The sequence below is a fragment of the Crassostrea angulata genome, chromosome 8, assembly GCF_025612915.1.
Source record: "Crassostrea angulata isolate pt1a10 chromosome 8, ASM2561291v2, whole genome shotgun sequence".
Lineage (NCBI taxonomy): Eukaryota > Metazoa > Mollusca > Bivalvia > Ostreida > Ostreidae > Magallana > Magallana angulata.
The window spans coordinates 25,706,355-25,727,182 of NC_069118.1; the positions used below are offsets into that span (position 1 = coordinate 25,706,355).

General features: G+C 31.6%; 1 protein-coding gene across 1 annotated transcript; it reads left to right on the forward strand.

The window, feature by feature from the left end:
- Positions 1-1,320: 1,320 nt before the first annotated feature.
- Positions 1,321-10,167, forward strand: LOC128160844 (uncharacterized). Its single transcript, XM_052824158.1, has 9 exons — positions 1,321-1,362; positions 1,958-2,035; positions 3,206-3,292; positions 3,456-3,524; positions 4,866-4,971; positions 5,058-5,078; positions 5,187-5,537; positions 5,997-6,335; positions 9,914-10,167. Exons 1-9 carry the CDS (start codon positions 1,321-1,323, stop codon positions 10,165-10,167), a joined length of 1,347 nt encoding a protein of 448 aa, XP_052680118.1.
- Positions 10,168-20,828: the final 10,661 nt, after the last annotated feature.

Sequence of the window (20,828 nt, forward strand, 5' to 3'; positions counted from 1 at the left end):
AGGGGTATAACTGTTAATGGAGTTATATTCACCTGCTTCTTCATATTTGATAATTAACCACTGTAAAAACGTTATTACGAAGTTAAATAAGTTTTATTTTTTATTTGATAAAGCAACCAGAACCGGTTATTTTTAAGTTTTTAAATAAACAGTAGATTTATAAATAGTCAATTTAAGTAAAGAAAAAATTGGCTACCCGAAATTCTGAAGTTTGGTATGTGTACACTAAATTTTGAATAAATTCCAAATAGTGACTATTAAACAGGTAAAGCATGAGGATTGTTATAACAAAATAACTTTTAAGTGGTTTTTTTTAATAAACTTGATAAAATCCCACACAAACGCGTGAATCAACACTTTACACATTAAAATAGTGCACTGCCTAATATGTTGAACCAGATGTGGTTTTTTGTATATAAACTGTGTCGATATCTTTTATTTTCGTTTATTTTCTTCGTTGCCTTTGTAACCTAAACTTTAAAATAGAAATTAGAATGCAACAGCACCGTGGGTTTGAAGGAGCGGAAAGGGATAAAAAAAAAAACTAAAATTGTTTATATATACATGTACGTGGCCTTATTTCTTTTTGTTGCAGCTGACTGAAATTATTCAAATGTACTTACTCTTTTATTTTATTTTAAACAAGGGAATTGGTGTATAGTGCTTCGCAGCGACTCTTATCTAAATTTGTTCTTTAGGTCAAATTTCACTATAATATTAACCACAATTTTTTTTTGGAAAAACAGAGGGAAGGGAGTCAAATGGGTTTATTTTACTCAGTAACTTTTGTGTTTGTATTAAACAGATGTCTGATCCAGGTTTTCTGCCCGCGATGCGTTATGAACTCGTCCTACACTTTCCACATATTTACGTGAATTTGTCAACTCGCGTTCTTGGTCACCTCTCTCTATCCACAAAAATAAAATCATACGTAAGAAAGGATCGAATTAGCTGATTTAATTTTTAACAGTTATCAGATCTTAACTTTAAAGTATACTATAAACAAGTTACCAATAAATATATTCACTCGCGACGTGATCTATTTTGAAACAAACTAACCATTGCTTGGGTCCGCCAAAGCGTGTCCATCGACTTAATCTTAGTTTTTGCTATTTTGGACATGTTTATTGAAAATAAAGGTAGAATAAAAGTAGAATTCTAATTAATTTTACAATCACTACTTATAAGTTAATATTTAATTATACCATACGGACATCATCTCACATGTTTGGGATTACCAAAGGTGTAGGCAGTTACTGTGGAGCTGGTATAGTTTATTAGCAAAATGTCATATTATAAATATTGCTGTCCTAAGGGGGGATGTCCGTCTGGCCCCTGGGGATGGGAAAAGGGGTTGTTGTTGTAAGTATTTATTCAAACATGTATATGCCAGCCATCTTAAGTTTTTCTATGAAAGCATGTAACCATAAAAGCTATCTTGAAAGTTACCAAATATGGGACAATTATTTCCTATCAATGTCCTTGTTGACAGATTTCACTTTGGAAGGTGATGGTCATTACCATATTATAGATTTTACTTTACCCAAGAAAGAAGTTTCATAAATGCATATATGAGATTCCCCAAAAGGTATGATACTCAGATAACCATTGAGACCTGTTGCTCTCTTGTTTTTGTTTTTTATTTTTTGGCGTTATTTTAAATTTGTGATTGGGGGGGGGGGGGGGTAAGAGGAATTACTGCTATTTTCTTTTCGAAGACATAAATGGCTTTAGAAGAATGCATTGAAAAATTAAAATACGAATTAGCTACAATCTATCTATCTATCTATCTATCTATCTATCTGTCTGTCTGTCTGTCTGTCTGTCTGTCTGTCTGTCTGTCTGTCTGTCTGTCTATCTATCTATCTATCTATCTATCTATCTATCTATCTATCTATCTATCTATCTATCTATCTATCTATCTATCTATCTATCTATCTATCTTCTTTTGTTTCAGCGTTTTACTGATTCATCAAAAGAACTCAGGGGTTTGCCTCCGTCTTACGTTCCGGGATCACATTTGGATCCTTTGGCTGTAAGTACTCTTTAAATATCCGAATTGTTTATTCTTTATCATATAACTTTCCATATCTTATGCAATGAAAAGGTGGTGTATGCCTTTGAAAAGTGTATTCATTTCCATTTCATAATTCTGTGAAAACTATAAAAAAAAAAGTAGTTTAAGGCAAAAGATATATTATGCAATTTATTAAACAAATAAAAACTATATATTTTATACAAATTATAAAAAAAAAAGTAGTTTAAGGCAAAAGATATATTATGCAATTTATTAAACAAATAAAAACTATATATTTTATACAAATTATAGTTTTTATGATGTTACCTTTTCATAGTGGCAAAATAGGAAAATACTTCAAGATCTCTGTTACATTCAAAATGTAATTGTCTTGATCAGCCCCAAAATTTTGCACTAACAGTTAGTAAATATGCTGAAAGCATTTGCTGAAGAAATATTTAGTTTTAAAAAATCTTGATACTGTGGAATCATTAGAATTCGTGGTTGCTCAATTTTCGTGGTATTTGTGAGTAGTCCTCACCCACGAATTTACATCCTCGACGAAAACAAATTATGAGAGAGTAACTTTTCTTACTGAAACTGGAAGCCGATGCATCCACGAAATTACATCCTGACGTATAGGCAAAACACCCACAATCCATGAAAATTGGACCCCTCGAATTTAAATGATTCCACAGTATGCGATCTCATTTTATAAAAACAAATATTCTTGAAGTATATTGGATTCATCATTGTTCGTTAGGGCAAATGTTCGTGACTTTCGTGAAAAAACCCTTGTCCATGAATTTATATTTCATGAACGTATATAAAAGCATTTATTTAATATTTATCAAAATTATTCCGAACTTGCTACATGTATCAACGAAATTAAGACCCCACGAGCAAGGAAATATTTGACCACGAACATTGATCCATACGAAAAAAAAATGATTCTACAGTAAGCAAATGCACAGTTTTTTAAACCAGGGTCAACATAGTTCAATATGAAAGTAAGTTGACCGTTATTTGCGACGAGATTAAATTAATAAACATAAACGATAAATCAAAAATAGAAAAACAAATCAGTCACGAAATCGTTTCTAAATTATGTGCGTTTCGACTGTACATACAAAACACCTCAAAAAGATACTTTGTCTGTGTTTCATTCATTTCGTAACCTATGTTTAGGATTCCCAACTACCAAACAACGGCACACTAATGTGGAACAAGAATGTTGAGGAATCAAATGTTTCACAGTTCACCTGCAACTCTGTGGTAAAATCTCTCTCTCTCTCTCTCTCTCTCTCTCTCTCTCTCTCTCTCTCTCTCTCTCTCTCTCTCTCATTGAAACACTAATGTTTTTTATGTACTGCATTATTTTGAGTATGCTAAAAAGCCCTCTGATTGTTCTTATGTAATATGTTACTGTAAACAACAGAACACACCCAATGAAAATGGCGACGGTGCTGAAAAGCCTGTAAGCAGAGCTAAATTCCGTTACATAAAAGTGAGTATTATGTACCAATAAATTATTCTGTTTAGTTGATAGCATTGACTTGTCAATTCAGTTTAATTATAATGCCTGAATTCATTCAAATCCTTTAATAAATAAAGTTTCCGTAATTTATGATGAGTAAGATTTGGGAGTTTTATATGAGAGAGTATCAGCTCCAAATATTCATTAGCACATGTTTCAAAAGACGAAAGACATACTAGGAAGTGTTATAAATTACTCAAATTACTTTCAGCTTCCACGTAAGAATATTTAGCAATAACGGTTGGGTAAAAACATTGATGTTAGTTTTCAAATGATTTGCATTGATACAAGTATATGCTCGTTGTCGTACGAGTTGTAAGGTTTTAATCTACATGCGTTGATGAGGAAATACAAAAATACAGCAAGTTGTATGAAAATCATTTATCATCACAAATAATGAGAGATTTGTAAATATTGTTTTATCTTTCTTTACCATTGCATGCTTGGTGTTTTTTTAATTTCTTAGTTTTCAGATGCAAACATTTTTAACATCATTTAAAAAGGAAATTCGTTCAAATTCATATCGACGTAAATGCAGTTTATTAAAAAAATTCATTACATTGGTGATATCAATAATGGTGCAAACTATTTCTTTCCATTAGAATATGATGTGCCGATATTGCATAGTATTACATGTAAGTTAGTGACAAATACTATCACTATAATTCATCTTTAATTTTATGACAAATTATATTATATAAATTATATATCGTAGCGTAATTTGCAACGATATTAAACGAATGAACGATAAATCAAAAACGAAAGAAAAAAGAAAAAAACACCCCCCCCCCAAAAAAAAATACAACATTAACAATGCATTGATCAGGCTCGAAATCAGCTTTAAATTATGTGCGACTCAATGCCTGACTCAATTGTATTTACAGTTTATCTTTACTGTTTATCTCTTTTCTTCATGACGAAGAAACAAAAATCGTTTAATATTTTTGAAATTTGAATTGATGATTTAATAAGGTGAAATATTTGTTACATTAATGTTTTAAACTTCAGAGAATCTAAAATTATCTGTAACAAATTAAATTTCTGTACATGTATATAGTTTTAAATTCTCATAATTTTAAAAAATTAATGTAACACATTTAGTTTTTACATGCAATGGACACTTGACTTTAATAGATAGCGATTTATTTTCACGTGAGAGAATACATTTAAAATTTTGATCTTTTTCAGTCACATTGCATTTCATTTCTTTCTTCCATCTGTCCAAAGCATTATTTGTTATGCATCAAATATAGGACACATAATATTTTGCAATAATAATTAATATTTTAACAGATAACATTTTATCCTTAGTTTGCTAGATTTGTGATAGCATCAGTGTTCATAGCAGTGACTATTGTGGTGATGTCTGCGGTGACTATTATGTATCAGAAAGCTCCAGCTCCAGGTCCAAAAGCAGGTAAAAGAGTAAGAAAGAAATAAAATTTCGGAACGATTAAATTATTCTTAAGTCTTTCCATGTAAATAATATTATTACTTTTTCAGAGGATTATTCAAAAGAGTTCCGTAAGTATGGCTTGCAGCCTCTTTAAAATCAAATTTTTCTTTATAAAATATTTAAAATTCAATTGTAACGTTTATAAACAGTATATATATTTATTTTTAATGTTGTAGAATGTTTTCTGAGCTCAGATAACACCACCACGACATATTGGAAATTGAGATTTAATACAGCGATAGTAATATTATGTAATTATTCAGAAAACATTGAACAAATCATCTCCAACTCATCACTTCTCCTGGAATTTAATCCAAATATCTACCGCCTCCAAGCACAACATTTTCCCGAGATTAATCAAACGCTACAGTCCGAAACGATTTCGACTGGACGATGGATTATCCGTTCTTTGCCAATCATAGAAATTCGTGGGGGCCCAGTAAATTGTGGTGATGAAGGACAGTTTGTAATAACATTAAAAACGCCAATAAGAAGTTATAAACACCAGGTAGACGTTCAAATCGAAAGTAAGTCGGCTTGATTTATGTTATCTATAAACACCAGGTAGACGTTCAAATCGAAAGTAAGTCGGCTGGATTTGTGTTATCATTAGAATTCATTGTGGCTGGATTTTGTGAAATGCAGACAAATACTATATACTAATATATAATAAAACATATTTTTATTTTTGTTACATTGAAGAAAACTGATTGTAAAGAAAGTTACAGTCCCCAGTTATTATTAATTATCTGAAATAAATTCAAATAATTTTTTTTTAAACCTATGATATAAAAACAAATCTTTTGTCTAAACCAGAATCTTATAATTTGAATAAACTGCTCATTATGACTGACAAATAAAAATATAATAAATAATTAATTCAATTTATTATTTAAATATCAGCAAATTTCTTTGATTTAGTAACATGCATTTTAAAAGGAAAAAGATCTGATTTGAAATAAAACCTGTAAATGATTACTTTGTAGGTGATCTTTCTTCAGTTCGAATGAAAGTTGGTAAGTCAGCGGTGGACAAACAATTTGAGATCAGATGCTCGTCAACAAGTGGATGTACACCTGCATCAATTAATTTGATTGGAACTCTGGGAAATACAACTTTTCCTCTATATGGAATGAATTTTACTTGTATCACAACATATAACGGCGATGATGGTTGGTCCGTAGGTTGTACTGGAAGTATTCCCGAAAGTGTTGTGAGTTCCATTGACGAGATCACGTGCCGCCCTGTTCTTCAAAACCAGACAGAGGCTGACGAAGCGGAAGCTAAAATTTCAAAAGAAGTTTTAGTTTGTAACGACAGTTTAAGTATGTTTTAATAGTATTTCAATAACTTGGCCGATATTCGATACAATATTTGCATTTACAGCTAAAAATTACCAGATATGAATATCAATCCTTATGTTCTCCTTCGTTTCACTCATCCGAACATAAAGTATTTCTATTCTAAGTATTTTATAAATAACAACAACACAGGTGTGAGTGAGTGAGCTATCAACCAGTTTATTCGCCGTAATATACAATCAGCACGCGACTTTTAATAGCATTGGACTGGAATTAGGCCCAATAATTGTATACATGTATTTCCAAATATATCTACAAAATACAATGTAAATTTCATATATAAATACATATCAAGAATACTTCATCATATCTTCATGTACCTATAAACAAAAACAAAAAAATTGTGTTCGAAAGGGTTGATTGCTCTTCGATGACCTGTCTATACCTGATCGGTTCTATATAAACTACAACCAAACAACTACTTGTATAACTGCGCTAAAAGAAGTAGTCCGTAAAAAATACAACTTACAGAAATTTATTTATGTTCTCCTTCGTTTCACTCATCCGAACATAAAGTATTTCTATTCTTAGTATTTTATAAATAACAACAACACAGGTGTTAGAGTGAGTGAGCTATCAACCAGTTCGACACCAAAGGTATACTAATTATGCAATTAAGAAATTAAAGATATTATAATCCAAGATTCAGAGTAACAGATAACTTTACGTTAAGACTGTCCAAAACATATCCATCTTTTGCATTTTCTGAACGCCACCTACCATGTACCTTAAAGAGTCTGTCAGGAACATTATTATTAGCTGCTGTTGTAGCTCCCCCACTTCTCAAACTATGTAAACCATATTCTTTGAAATCAACTCCAACAATTTTAAATGCATCTAACAGAAGTTCTCTCGCTCTAGTATATGTCAAAGGCTTGTAAACATTTTCTTTCTTTAAAATGTGACTGCTCTGAAAATAAATTCTTCAAACTGAAACAGAAGACCAGTGTACGATATATATTTTTCAAGATACATGTAAGTAACAGGACAGAGTTTATTTCCTGTTTTAGCTATAACGACTATGTTACCTTGTATAAACACATCTGTTTTACTTTTTTCAATTTTGATTTCAATATGTGAACCAGATTGATGAAACTTAATATCACACATCTTAATATGTACAAGTTCATCGTACCTCAGAAAACCAGCATAACCCAATAGTACCATGCAAACAAGTCTGGAGTGATACAAATTTTCAACCTGAGAAAACTTATCCATAATTTTTTCTAAAATTTCTGGTGTAATAGGTTTCTTCTCAACTATAGGTTTGGACCTTAATCTTTTTCCGCCTTCTAAAATTAAATTCACAAAACTGTTATCGCACGGATTGTTACACAAGTTTATGCAATGAGTCCATTGAATACTATAGTATGCTGCATCAATAATCGCTGCTGAAGAATTGATCTGTATCAAATAAGATAAATAAACTGCGACTGTAGAGGGTGAAGCAGGTTAATCCTGAAAATCAAATGTTTTGCACCAAGCCTTGAATCTCAGAAATTAAGTTCTATACGTTTTATAGGTATTTTCAGATCGGCTGTTCAGTACTATATTACCCATTCCCAAAACTGTTTCCTATAATCTTGGATCTTGAATCTCTCAAATTTCTTTCCCATGTGAGAATGTACATGCAAGCTGAAAATATATATAATTAAATAATGTTTAATACATAAGTCAAAGAACCAATCATCAATTATAATATTATCTTAAGTCACATAACGACTAATTAAACTATCATAATACACATAACAATGCCCAATTAAGGCCAAAAACGAAAATGCCCCATCAAGGCTGAATTAAACATAATGCCCATCAAGGCTAAATCAAATACATTGCCCCACCAAGGCTATATCAAACACAATGCCCTATCAAGGCTAAATCAAATACAATGCCCAATCAAGGCTATATCAAACAATGCCCCATCAAGGCTAAATCAAACACAATGCCCAATCAAGGCTATATCAAATACAATGCCACATCAAGGCTAAATCAATCATGTATATGCCCCATCAAGGCTATTAAGTCAATGTGCCCCATAAAGGCTAAATCAAACACAATGCCCCATCAAAGCTAAACAGTTCATATGCCCCATCAAGGCTAAATTAGTCATATTGCCCCTACGAATCTTGTCCAGAATACGTACGGTTATTACGCTCATAAGGCTTCCTGTTGTTGTTTCTTTTCTTTGCCCTAAAAATAGCTTGTCTAAGCTTAGTAGCATCGTCAGCATCATCAGTAATAGGGTCATCTTGATATTCTTGTACGACATCCCATCCATACTTGTCGGCAATACGTACAACTTTATTTCTTTTGTTCAAGTCTTTTACAACAGAATTTAAAGCGTCAATTGCAGATTCAACATTATTGCTTTTTAATAGATTAACTGCTTTAAGAATGTCATGTTCTCTGTCCGAGTTAAATTCAAATTGGATCTTGTTACTTTGAAACTTAAAGTCCGGTACCTTTTTCTCCGTTGATTTTGAAGTCAAATTCAATTCGATGACAATCTCCTGTTTCTGCCTTTTCAGCGCTCTCTCTAGCTTGTCAGAAAAGATATCCAATGCTTCTGCGGTCGTAAAATCATCCATAGAATCTTGCATGGGACCGTGTTGTGAACCTCTAGGCGCAGCATGAAAAGCCCGCTCTTCTCCCACGTGGCTTGAACTCGTCTCAGTCATATGTACGGCCAGAAAAAATCGTGTTCGAAAGGGTTGATTGCTCTTCGATGACCTGTCTATACCTGATCGGTTCTATATATACTACAACCAAACAACTACTTGTATAACTGCGCTAAAAGAAGTAGTCCGTAAAAATACAACTTACAGAAATTTATTACTTCACCTTCTACAATATTGTAGAGTTACTATTTACTCTTAAATTAATTAGTATGCATATGTTATTATTTTCTAACTCTTACATGTAAATATTTATTGAAAAATCCCTCACATTATGATGTCAGTTTTCTTTATACTATAAATTTTTGTTATTCTAAAATTGTTTTTTTTTAATTCGTTCCAGATTTGATTTAATACTACCAAAATATAAAAAACCATACAACAAATGAAACGTCTGACCATTTCTAGATCAAGATGATTTATTTATATATTACCTTTTTAGTTCGTATTGCAATTATTAAGGGTCCATTATCAACGTTTTGATACAAGTTGTCTCGAATTAATTGTATTGTAGTATTTTTAAATTTTTCCTTCTGTTATCATATTGGTTTTTTTTCGTGCCGTCATATTGTTTACTGCGTGTTATGATATTGTTAAATTAACAAATACACCTATTAAAAACACAACATTTGCCAAACAGTAATGAAAAACACACATTAGCTAAATTTAAATTAATCACATTGCTATCAAACTTTCAAAGAAAAAAAGTAATGTTAACTGTGAATCTTGCTTGTTTTTAAAAAAGAAATTAGTATATACTGAAATCGATTTTAGATACAAGTTATATTGTTATATCATATGTTACGAACGTTTTTTGTAATATTTCTGTCGTTTATCTTTTCGTTTGTTTTTTTTTTTTTTGTACAGATTGTAGTTTTGACTGTTCTGAAGATAATCAGGACAGGTATTATTCAGATCCGAAATTTTGCAACATTTTCCACCGCTGTGAGGACGATAGACTCTACACAGCTCCCTGTGGTAAGGGTGCATACTTCTCTACTCAAGCCTGCGTCTGCAGCCATATTGATGACGTCATAAAGGAAATGGGCTGCGATAGGGATGGGATGCGACTTAACGTAGAAAACGTAAAAACGCTATGCACGGATGCTACTGGAAGTTAGCGCACGGGTGTATTTGCACGGTGTATATCTTTCAATTATAAGCTAAGATGTATGTATAAACACATTGACGAATTTTCGTGACAATGAATGTTTAGCGCTGAATTTTTATCGAAAAATATCTTATAAACCTGACTTTCAAGATAGGAAATACATGTAATATAATATTCAAAGGGCGGGTTTTTAATGTACAAGAAGCAATTTTACAAGATTCTTGGTTCAATTCTTTACTATTAAAGCTATAAATGTTTCTTCTTAGGAAACATTCACAGTCAATTTAAATGTCGTGTAGGAGTTGCACAAAAAGTAAAAGTCACCTGTGTAATAAACCAGTAAATAAATATCATTAATTTTGTTTCCACCCGTTACCCACCCGTTTAAACCCGTCTAGGGCTATACTAGGTACAAATGCTTATATCAACACATATCTTACATTTTACTAGTAGAAACGTTTTCTACTTCAGTTTTTAATCAATGAAAGTATTTGAAATACAGCTTTTTATACAGCGTTCAAATGATGAACAATCGGACGCAGCAGTTTTGGCGAAAAGTATTAAATAAATGACTATGAGCACAAGTTTTGTTTGTTTGTATGTGATTTTATATAAATTGTGCCTGTTTGGGAGGGTAACAGTTGAAATTGACACCCCGAGAAAACCATTGTCAACCGACGCGAAGCGGAGGTTGACAATGGTTTTCTCGGGGTGTGAATTTTAACCGTTATCCTCCCAAACAGACACTATTTACTTTGTTATACTGAATGTCTTAATTTTAAAGAAAACATGACTGCTTTTAGACAGGAATAACGTGAATTCTAAGGCGAACCGTACGCGCATGATTTTCGCGCATGTAACAATTCGTATTGTTATACTTTCATGTTAAATACTGAAATCTGATTGGTTAAGACGCAGTTCATAATCCTTTCTATTAACCTCAGCGTTAGCAACGCACTTAGCAACTGGTAACATTAAAAATTGTTACATGCGCGAAAAAAAATGCACGTACGGTTCACTGTAGAATTCACGTTATTCCTATCTAAAAGCAGTAAAATTTTCTTAAAAATTAAGACATTCAGTATAACAAAATAAATAGTGCCTGTTTGGGAGGATAACAGTTGAAATTGACACCCCTCGAAAACCATTGTCAACCTCCGCTTCGCGTCGGTTGACAATGGTTTTCTCGGGGTGTCAATTTCAACTGTTACCCTCCCAAACAGGCACTATTTATATAATGTAACCCGTTGCTAAGTGCGTTGCTAACGCTGAGGGTAATAGAACATATTATGAACTGCGTCTAAACTAATCAGATTTCAGTATTTAACATGAAAGTATAACAAAATATTATGTTTATTATCTAAAATTATAAATACAATTGCAAATAAAGAAAAATGTGAAACAAAAATTGAATCGAATCAAATAAATAGTAGAAATACAATCCTTAACAATGGAAAAAAAATATTGGTATATCTTGTAAGCGGAATTAATGATTCATTTCTTATAGATCGATATTTGTTATATCTTCGTTAAAAAGTATATCTTCTTTAAAAATAGTCTGCTTAATTTTATGTAAAAAAGTGTCTTCGTTATTGTAATATTTTATTTAAATATCTTGTCAATGTGTAATTATGCTGAGGATTTTTTAAGCTAAAAACAGAAAAAATTATGAAAATTTAAACTCAGATTTTCATTTCATACCAAAGTTTTAACATGTCTTATACATCAGCAATATCAACATAAACTTACGACCAGTTTTACGTGTGGAATTTGATTTCAAATTTCAATATTGTTTAAAACGCACTAAATCATTGTCTAAACAAGTGAAAGCTGTCAATGTGACAGCAAACCGAGTTTTCTTTAGTGTGAACAGTATTCATAATCCATTTGTCAACCCTGAATTGATTAACATAATCCATCCAAAGACATCTTGAAAACTGTAGGAGCAGTTATCAGTACCATAGGGGTACCCTATATGCAATAATCTGCGAGAAAATGAGTAAGTTTAACAGCTCGTATTTAAAAAAATCAAAATATGAGTAATATGCACAGCTCTGACATATGTACAATTGTTCTGCAAAAGAACAACTTTCTATCTTGAAAACTGTAGGAGGAGTTACCCGTATACAATAGGGATATCCTTTTGGCAACCGCCTGCTCTTGATGATAGGACATATCATGAAAAACAATACATTTACTGATTAGATATCTAAATTCGTTTACATGTATACACGTTTAAAAAAGTACAAGATTATAAAAATGTTTTGCAGTTTCTAAAGCGTAAACTGTCTCACCCAGTTTAAACTTGTATTATATTTATGCAGCAATTTAATTTATTCCTTTATTATAATTGAATAGATACAGCCTTTTTATATTGGAAAATATTACCTTTAAATAGACTGATGAAAATAAGAATATATATAACCATCTGTCCTCGATCGATATGCTTTAACCAGGTGTATAAAGATTGATATTGAAAATATCAAAAACTATTATTGTATACAAATATTATATTATGTTAAATTATTCGTGTTTTTGTTCTTGATGCTTTTTGTCAGTACTCTATATGCCGCTTATAATAATTTGTATTGTTTAATTATCTAAAAACATAAAAGAGGAAAAATATTCTACAATATATAAATAAGTGACATAGAAAAGAATTGTGGAGTTTTAAAAGAGATGTCTATCGATTTATTTACAGAAATTTTTAATGTACTTACAATTTTGTTCAGATAAGCATATTCATTTGTTATATCAATTTAAGGAGGCTGGGTGATCATCATGTTAAGATGAGACTTTTTTCTTTAATTTAGATATGCTAAATAGTTTGTTTAGGCATAAACTGTCACTTAACAGAGAACAAAAATCATATACTAAAGCTTTAACATTTTAACATTTTGCTATATCATTATGCAGAGCTCTTTTATCTTAGACAATTAATATAGTCTTAAATGGCCACGATCGTCCAGGGCTGCGATTTACAAAAGAACTTACGACTTACGACCAAATTAATGAATGCTAATTAGTCACCAACTAATCAATGAATTATTCTCATGGCTGGAAAATATAATTATGGTAATGGAAATATTTGTAACAAATGGTTTTATGCCAATTTTGTTCTGTAAAGATCATCTTACAAGACAGTAAATATTTACGACTTTGTCGTAAGTTCTTTTGTAAAATGTAGTTCCGCTTTCTTTAAAGCTGCTTGGTCCGATTTTATATCAAATTTTATGCACACCTTTAAACGACTGATATGCTTAGTATATGTTTAATAATAGACATTGCAGTAGTTTTACCCGTCAATTATGCCAAATTTCAATGAAGAAAAATACGTACAAAATTTGATAACAAAACAAACTACATTAAAAGGTACCGCGTTATTTCGCCTCATGTTAAATTTCACCCCTGACGACGAGACGTGTATGGTTGTATTACGAATTTGACATCGCTTTAAATAAAGGTCAAAATGATCAGACAAATTACAAATAAACATGTATACGTTTTGTTCGCTAATATTTCCAAAGTCTGCTTTCTTTGGAATCGATGCATAGCATGCGGGTTGAATAACCCCAATCATTCGGGGGACGAAACCAAGCGGTTTCCTTTTCTAAACATTCCCGTGATGCATTTTGGTTTGTTTTTTCGTTTGCCCAAAGAGAATTTTTTTTTATTTACTTTGAATATTTCTAACTTTGAAAGGAGACTGATTCTGCTGGTGTAAATAGGAGAAAGTCAATAACTTTCTAAGATAAATGATTTGTATAAAAAAAAATTGATACTGTAATTACAAAAAAAATCGGACCAAGCAGCTTTAAAAAAGGCTACATATATTTTCCAAAAGAAAATGAAACATAAAAATATTTCATCATTAATTAAATAGTCAAAAAGCATTTCAATAAATGTTCAAAAAGTGATGTAAAAAAGCACAAGAAATGTTTAAACCTTTTATTATATAGAACAGTGTTTACATAGAAAACATTAAAAAAAAAACACATTAGATATATTTACGATTTTTAAGGCAAAAACATCTTCAGCAATTTTTTACGTTTCAATCTAGAGTTTTTCAATACCAGTGAAACGTTTTACATTCATTATTCATTTAAAGTTAATCCTCGCTCAACAAAATAAAGGTAGAATGTACAAAAAAAACTATGATATAAAGTTCATTCATAAGTTGGATAACTTTATAATGAATATACATTAGAGTCTCTTTCCACAAATTCTAAAACAAAAAAATATATGTTTCTGCCCAGATAATACAAAATCTTAATTTAGGCATTTTTATATACATGAAGTGATGATGAAACAAGTAGTTATAACATTAAATATAGATTTTACATTTTTTTTCATCATTTGCTGCCAAATATTGAATTTCTATCGTCCTTTATCCAACATAAACATGGTTTAAACAAATATGCAAAATGACAATGAAAGAACAGATGACGACAGCAGTTGATGCGGGGAATTTAAAAAGTATAAAAGTTAAATACTGTTCGTAAAAATCATTATTCACCATATTTCTCCACCAGCGTCGCTTTCCCTAAAATCCCTATGAAAGTCGAAGACCTTTTACCAGGGCTGCGTTCAAGATCGTAGCAGCTAGCCTAGCCGCTAGGTCGTAGATATCTATGTCTATTGAACGGACCGCTAGGTTAGCCGCTAGGTCTCAGATTTGAAGTTGGGAATATTCAACTAAAGACTAATTGCATCGACATAATTTGTTAATTTCAAGCGGATATATGCATGTTAAAATCCATAATAACTTAATGGATGAACAAAATATCACTAAATAAATATATTTCATGTTTGTTACAAATTGGTAACTAAGGTGGCCATCTTGAATTCGATGCTTAGCATAAAATAGTGGCTAGGCTAGCTTACCGTTCAACAACGTAGCCGCTACGTGGCCCTACCTAGCCGCTACGATCTTAATGCAGCCCAGGTCAAAGTATTTCGATGAACAGGTTATGCACATCTCATATCGCCGTGTTAAGGAGGCTGAATGGTCACCACATTTACCGTCATATCTGCTAAAGAATTTCATTTAGTCAAGAAAACCTGTATATATTTTTACCTTTTAAATTTGGGTTCTTTTATGTATTTTTATATAGATTTTTATATACATCTCTTCTTCTAAAGGAGATCAATATAGTCTAAAAATGTGGTCACGACCATAGAGCCCCCTTAATTGGTCACAATGAAATTATGTAATTCTACGCAATTATTCCAAACCAGGAAAAAAATAACAGTAAACATACAGGGCAATGCATTATATGCGAGTACAAACAGATTATGCACTTAAAACAATGAATAAAAACGCAAAATCTAAGATAACATGAGTATTACTACACGATGGCCATGAAGTTTAAATGTGCATTCAGATATTAGAAAATCGAAAGGCTCTTATAACCGTGTACTGGGCTGCGTTTTTTAAAAGAACTTACGACCAAATAATGAATGCTTATTCACACCAACTAATCAATTATTTATTATTATGGCTAGAAAATATAATTATTGGAATTGAAATATTTGTAAACAAATGGTTTAATGTCAATTTTGTTCTTTAAAGATCATTTTACGAGACTGTAAATATTTACAACTTTGTCGTAAGTTCTTTCGTAAAATGCAGCCCTGGTGCCTATTTATGAATAATGTTCAGCTTATACTTCAAATTTTAAAAAAAGTAATTTTTGATATATACATGCAAATTGAATGGTCCATTTTTGGGGATAGCATATCATTATTTATATGTATAACATGGTGTTAAAATGATGAGATTCTAAAACAAACGAATGTTGATAACAAATAAATAGCAATGTATAAACAATCACCGGGACTTTGACTTTGTAATCAAATCATGTAAAGCCCACAGAGATATTATCCACTGTAGGTCCGCGAAGGAAACTTATTAGCATAAGGGAAAAAACGTCTCTTAGTGTGTCATCTTACATAAAACGATCTTCTTTAAAGTGTCTCAGAGGAACTGCTCACACAAGATCTTGTTTCAAAATTTAAAAAAGAATGATGAAAAGAAAGGGGAAAAGCGGCAAAACTAGAACAAATAATGAGATATCGGTGGTTTGAACCGCCTGTTTGTACGTCGGTTACTGTTGACTGTCTGTCAGTAACTGTTGATTGTCTGTCAGTAACTGTTGAGTATCTGTCAGTAACTGTTGATTGTCTGTCAGTAACTGTTGTTTGCCTGTCAGTAACTGTTGTTTGTCTTTCAGTAACCGATGTTTGTCTTTCAGTAACTGTTGATTGTCTGTCAGTAACTGTTGATTGTCTGTCGGTAACTGTTGATTGTCTGTCAGTAACTGTTGATTGTCTGTCAGTAACTGTTGATGGTCTGTCACTAACTGTTGATTGCCTGTCAGTTACTCTTGTTTGTCTGTTAGTAACTGTTGTTTGTCTTTCAGTAACTGATGTTTGTCTTTCAGTAACTGTTGATTGTCTGTCAGTAACTCTTGTTTGTCTGTCAGTAATTGTTGATTGTCAGTAACTCTTGTTTGTCTGTCAGTAATTTTTGATTGTCTGTCATTAACTGTTGATTGTCTGTCAGTAACTGTTAATTGGTTGTCAGTAACTGTTGTTTGTCTGTCAGTAATTGTTGTTTGTCTGTCAGTTACTGTTGTTTGTCTGTCAGTAACTGTTGATTGTCTGTCAGTAACTGTTGTTTGTCTGTCAGTAATTGTTGTTTGTCTGTCAGTAACTATTGTTTGTCTGTCAGTAACTGTTGATTGTCTGTCAGTAACTGTTGTTTGTCTTTCAGTAATTGTTGTTTGTCTGTCAGTAACTGTTGTTTGTCTGTCAGTAACTGTTGTTTTTCCGCCAATAACTGTTCTTCGGCCGTCTTTAACTCTTCCCATCTAAGTTGGTACATTTGCTTCTCCTTTCTTTCATCCTCCAGCTCAACATGGCATTCGGTAAGTTCCCTCTGTATTGAATTATGATCAAGCTGCAGCATAGCATTCTGTTGCTGAACTTCTTCTAAAACATTTTGTAAGTTTCTTTGTCGTGTCTCCTGTTCATAAATTCTTCTCATATTCCGAGTGTTAAACTCTCCTAAAAGCTGTGCTATATTGGTCAAAGAGCTGAGTTATTCTTTCAACCATTCCATATTCTAAGGTGACTCTGAGCTCCTGATTTTTTAAGAATGTCTGCCCTTTGTTATTCAAAATACAACAATAAATCAGTGTTTTGCGTGAACTTTATATATTGTATATAATTGCATATTGATGTAGAATATCTTTTACAGTTAGATTCCAGGAGGCATAATTAAAAGATTTTCAATTAGTTTAACAAACACATTTGAACCTGTTTTAAAACACAATACGATAAAAACATTGTAACCTACATGTCCTTGATATATATTAAGATTTCTAATTATCTCAAAATATTCATAAACGCCTCAATTTATTAAAATTATTCCTCTAGAAGCTTCAATTTTGCCTGTCTAAAATATGCATGTCAAAGATGCAAATAGAAGTTATTTCTTTATTATATATGACTACAAAATACCTAGAGTCTTGCAAGGGGACTCAACCACCTCATTACCTTCGAAGTTCAAAAGGAACTGGACAAATTCTTGCACCGTGGGAGCACGGCCTGCAAAACGAAAGTTTGATTACGTCACCAATTAATATTCCGGTTTTTTATTGTATACTTTTTTTCTTACTTTAATTGTCTTCCTTCCAATGTCAATTTAAATGAAAAAGATTTGTTTAAACAATAGTATCTATCTAAAATTCCAAACAAGAATTACTGGTGTCATATTATTACATTAGAGCCAAAATGTGTATTGCAGAAGATTAAAGAAACGCTATTGAGACATCATTAGATTTTTAACGGAAATATTTTTTTTCAATATTTGACTAGAAAAACAAGAGAATTATATCATTAACAATTCCTTATAGTAATCCCACCGTCAATGAAAATGCTATTAGTATATGTTTTGTTTTCCAAACTTAGTTTTTTAAAAAAGTAACGTTTACAGCATTCTAAGTTTTGTGTTGTTAAAATGAAACTGAAAGTAAGCGATATTAGAATCCTGTCTTTTTACTTTTTATACTCAATAATTTGTTGTTCATTGATATATGGGCATTGTTAATTATTGTCTAGTTGTTGGAATTAAAAAAAATGAAACAAAAATCTGTGAGCTAATGCTCACTTGTGATACCTCAGCTATAATCTGAATATGCAAAATATACAAAGTCTACATTAAACAATAAGTGGCGTCCTATTGGTATAAAAAATATATCCTATGATATGGCTTGCTTACAAACATTGTTTTAAATTTCAAGCATCTACGATAAATAGTTGCTAAGATATCTTTGACGAAAATTTGTTTAAAACTTAGGCTAAAAAACAAAGTCGTCATTTAAGAGAAAGTTGACGTCTGATTGGTACAAAAATATGTCACACAATATTGCATGCATAAACAATATTTGTGTTAAAATTTCAAGCATTTGGAATAAATTGTTGCTAAGAAATATTTGACGAAAATTTGTATTACTATCCGACAGACATACAGACAGACAGAAGGAGGGAAGGAGAAACAGACAGGCACACAAGGGTAAAACAGTATACCCCGTCTCCTTCGGAACGGGAGTATAATGAATTGATATCTATTTTGGCCATAATAAACTGATTTAAATCATAAATTATATTTAAATTAAAAATATTTTTATAATAGCCTTCTTTGATTTAGGGAGTCGAATACTGAACAAACTTTAGAATCATATCAGCCCAGTGATTCTGCAGAAGGAAAACTTTAGAAAAATAATTGATTGGCACATCCAATTAACATCGATATTACATCTTTTTAGACAGGATTAATAAAAACTATTCTATATAAAGCAGACACACCTTTCGTTTAAGTCATAAAAAATGATGGTTGAGAGTCTGGGATGGAAACAGGGTGGAAATTAAAAGCAAATTTGATTTGAGGAAATGTGCATGAAACGGGAAACATTTCCGAAACAATTTACAATTTTTATCCAAAATCTTAATCTTAACACTGCATTAACTTACCAAGTTTTCTATTGAACAGATCACGGACCAGCTTTTGATCCTGTTCTACAATGTGATTAAAAACGGAATGTATATAATCCATATGCTGAGGAGCAATGTTTTCCCAACTTAAGAAAAAATATTGAATTAGTAATGTACTTTGCTTCCATTTTACTTTATGTGAATTTAAATCATTATATTTACATCTTCCGAGTATGATTTCTTCTATTTCTTAACGACATTATTGTTAATTCAGGGCTCTATAGAAACAGCCAGACTGAAATCTACAAGCCCCGTATATCGATCGGTCAAAACCTACAGCGGCCTAAGAAAAATCACGGACTACCTGAAACACCAAAGAGAGCATCTTATTGTTTAAATAAAACTTTAGATTCATAACCATTTTTCTTTGAACAAAGTAATTCTGAAATTAATTCAGTATATTTTCAAGTTACGTTTAACATTTCTACAGTTAAAGATTCGAATTGCAAAAACTGAACAAATATAAAGTTGCGTGAAGTATTTAGTTAATGTATACATAATTGTACATAAATAATACAATATTTGTTGTTTGAACGCACTATTTGATATACAAAATCTTAGCAAATACTGTAAACCCACTTTTATCAGTAATTACTTTATTTGGACGTTAACTTCAACTTAACAACTTTGCAGCGACTTGTTTTCGGGATCAAGCACCATACTAGCACGTAAATAAAAGTTACAAAACGAACCTGGAAGACTTGCTGCGACTGTTATAGGGATTGGAAGAGTACCTCCTGTATTTTCTCTTATTGTGCGGTAGGGGTGAGGAAAAGTATAGATATGCTGCAGCAGGTGATACACGTGCTCTGCATTTACTGGAGGATAACCTGAAATATCAGACCATTTAGCTTAATTCTCAAATATTGATAAATTAAATGAAAGATGGTTATGATAAGATTTATTTAGTAATTATTCATGCTGGTTCTTACATATTATGACTTGAAAAACTACCATTTTAAGAAATCCCGTTTTTATTAGTAAATCGTAATTTTTAATATAAACTTAAAAAATCAAATATACCTGTCAGTATTATGATGATACTGTTAATTATATTTATCATTTCCTGATCAACTCCATGTTGAAACTGCTGAAAAACCCCAGAGGCTCACATGATAGAAAGGATTTTTAAATGCAGTAACAATCCAGTAGTTTTATAAGGCAATGATAGTATTTCTGTCAGTAAAAAGTCCACAATAGTGCTATTCAGTAATCGGGTATATCTGCAGTTGATATGGATCCAATTTTTAGTTTATTTTTTAGTTTGAATTGAAGAAAAGATTTTTTTCCGGTTTCTGACTCATCAAAATATTAAAAAACAGGCCCAGGGGCCACATCACTAACCTGAGCAACAATTGCCTTAATTCTGATCAAATTAGCATTACAGTATCAAAATATCTTGACAACTAAATACAGTAGATCTTGCTAAAAAAAAATTGAAAATCTGCCAATTTTTATCCACCTCTTTTGTTTGGTAAATACCAAGCCTCATTTGTTGTTGTACCTGAAAGAAGATTTTTCTCTATTCCTATATACCCCCCCCCCCCCCATTTCGTGGCCCCACTCTTCTCTAGGGAATCATGGTTTCATCAAACTTAAATCTGCATAACCTGT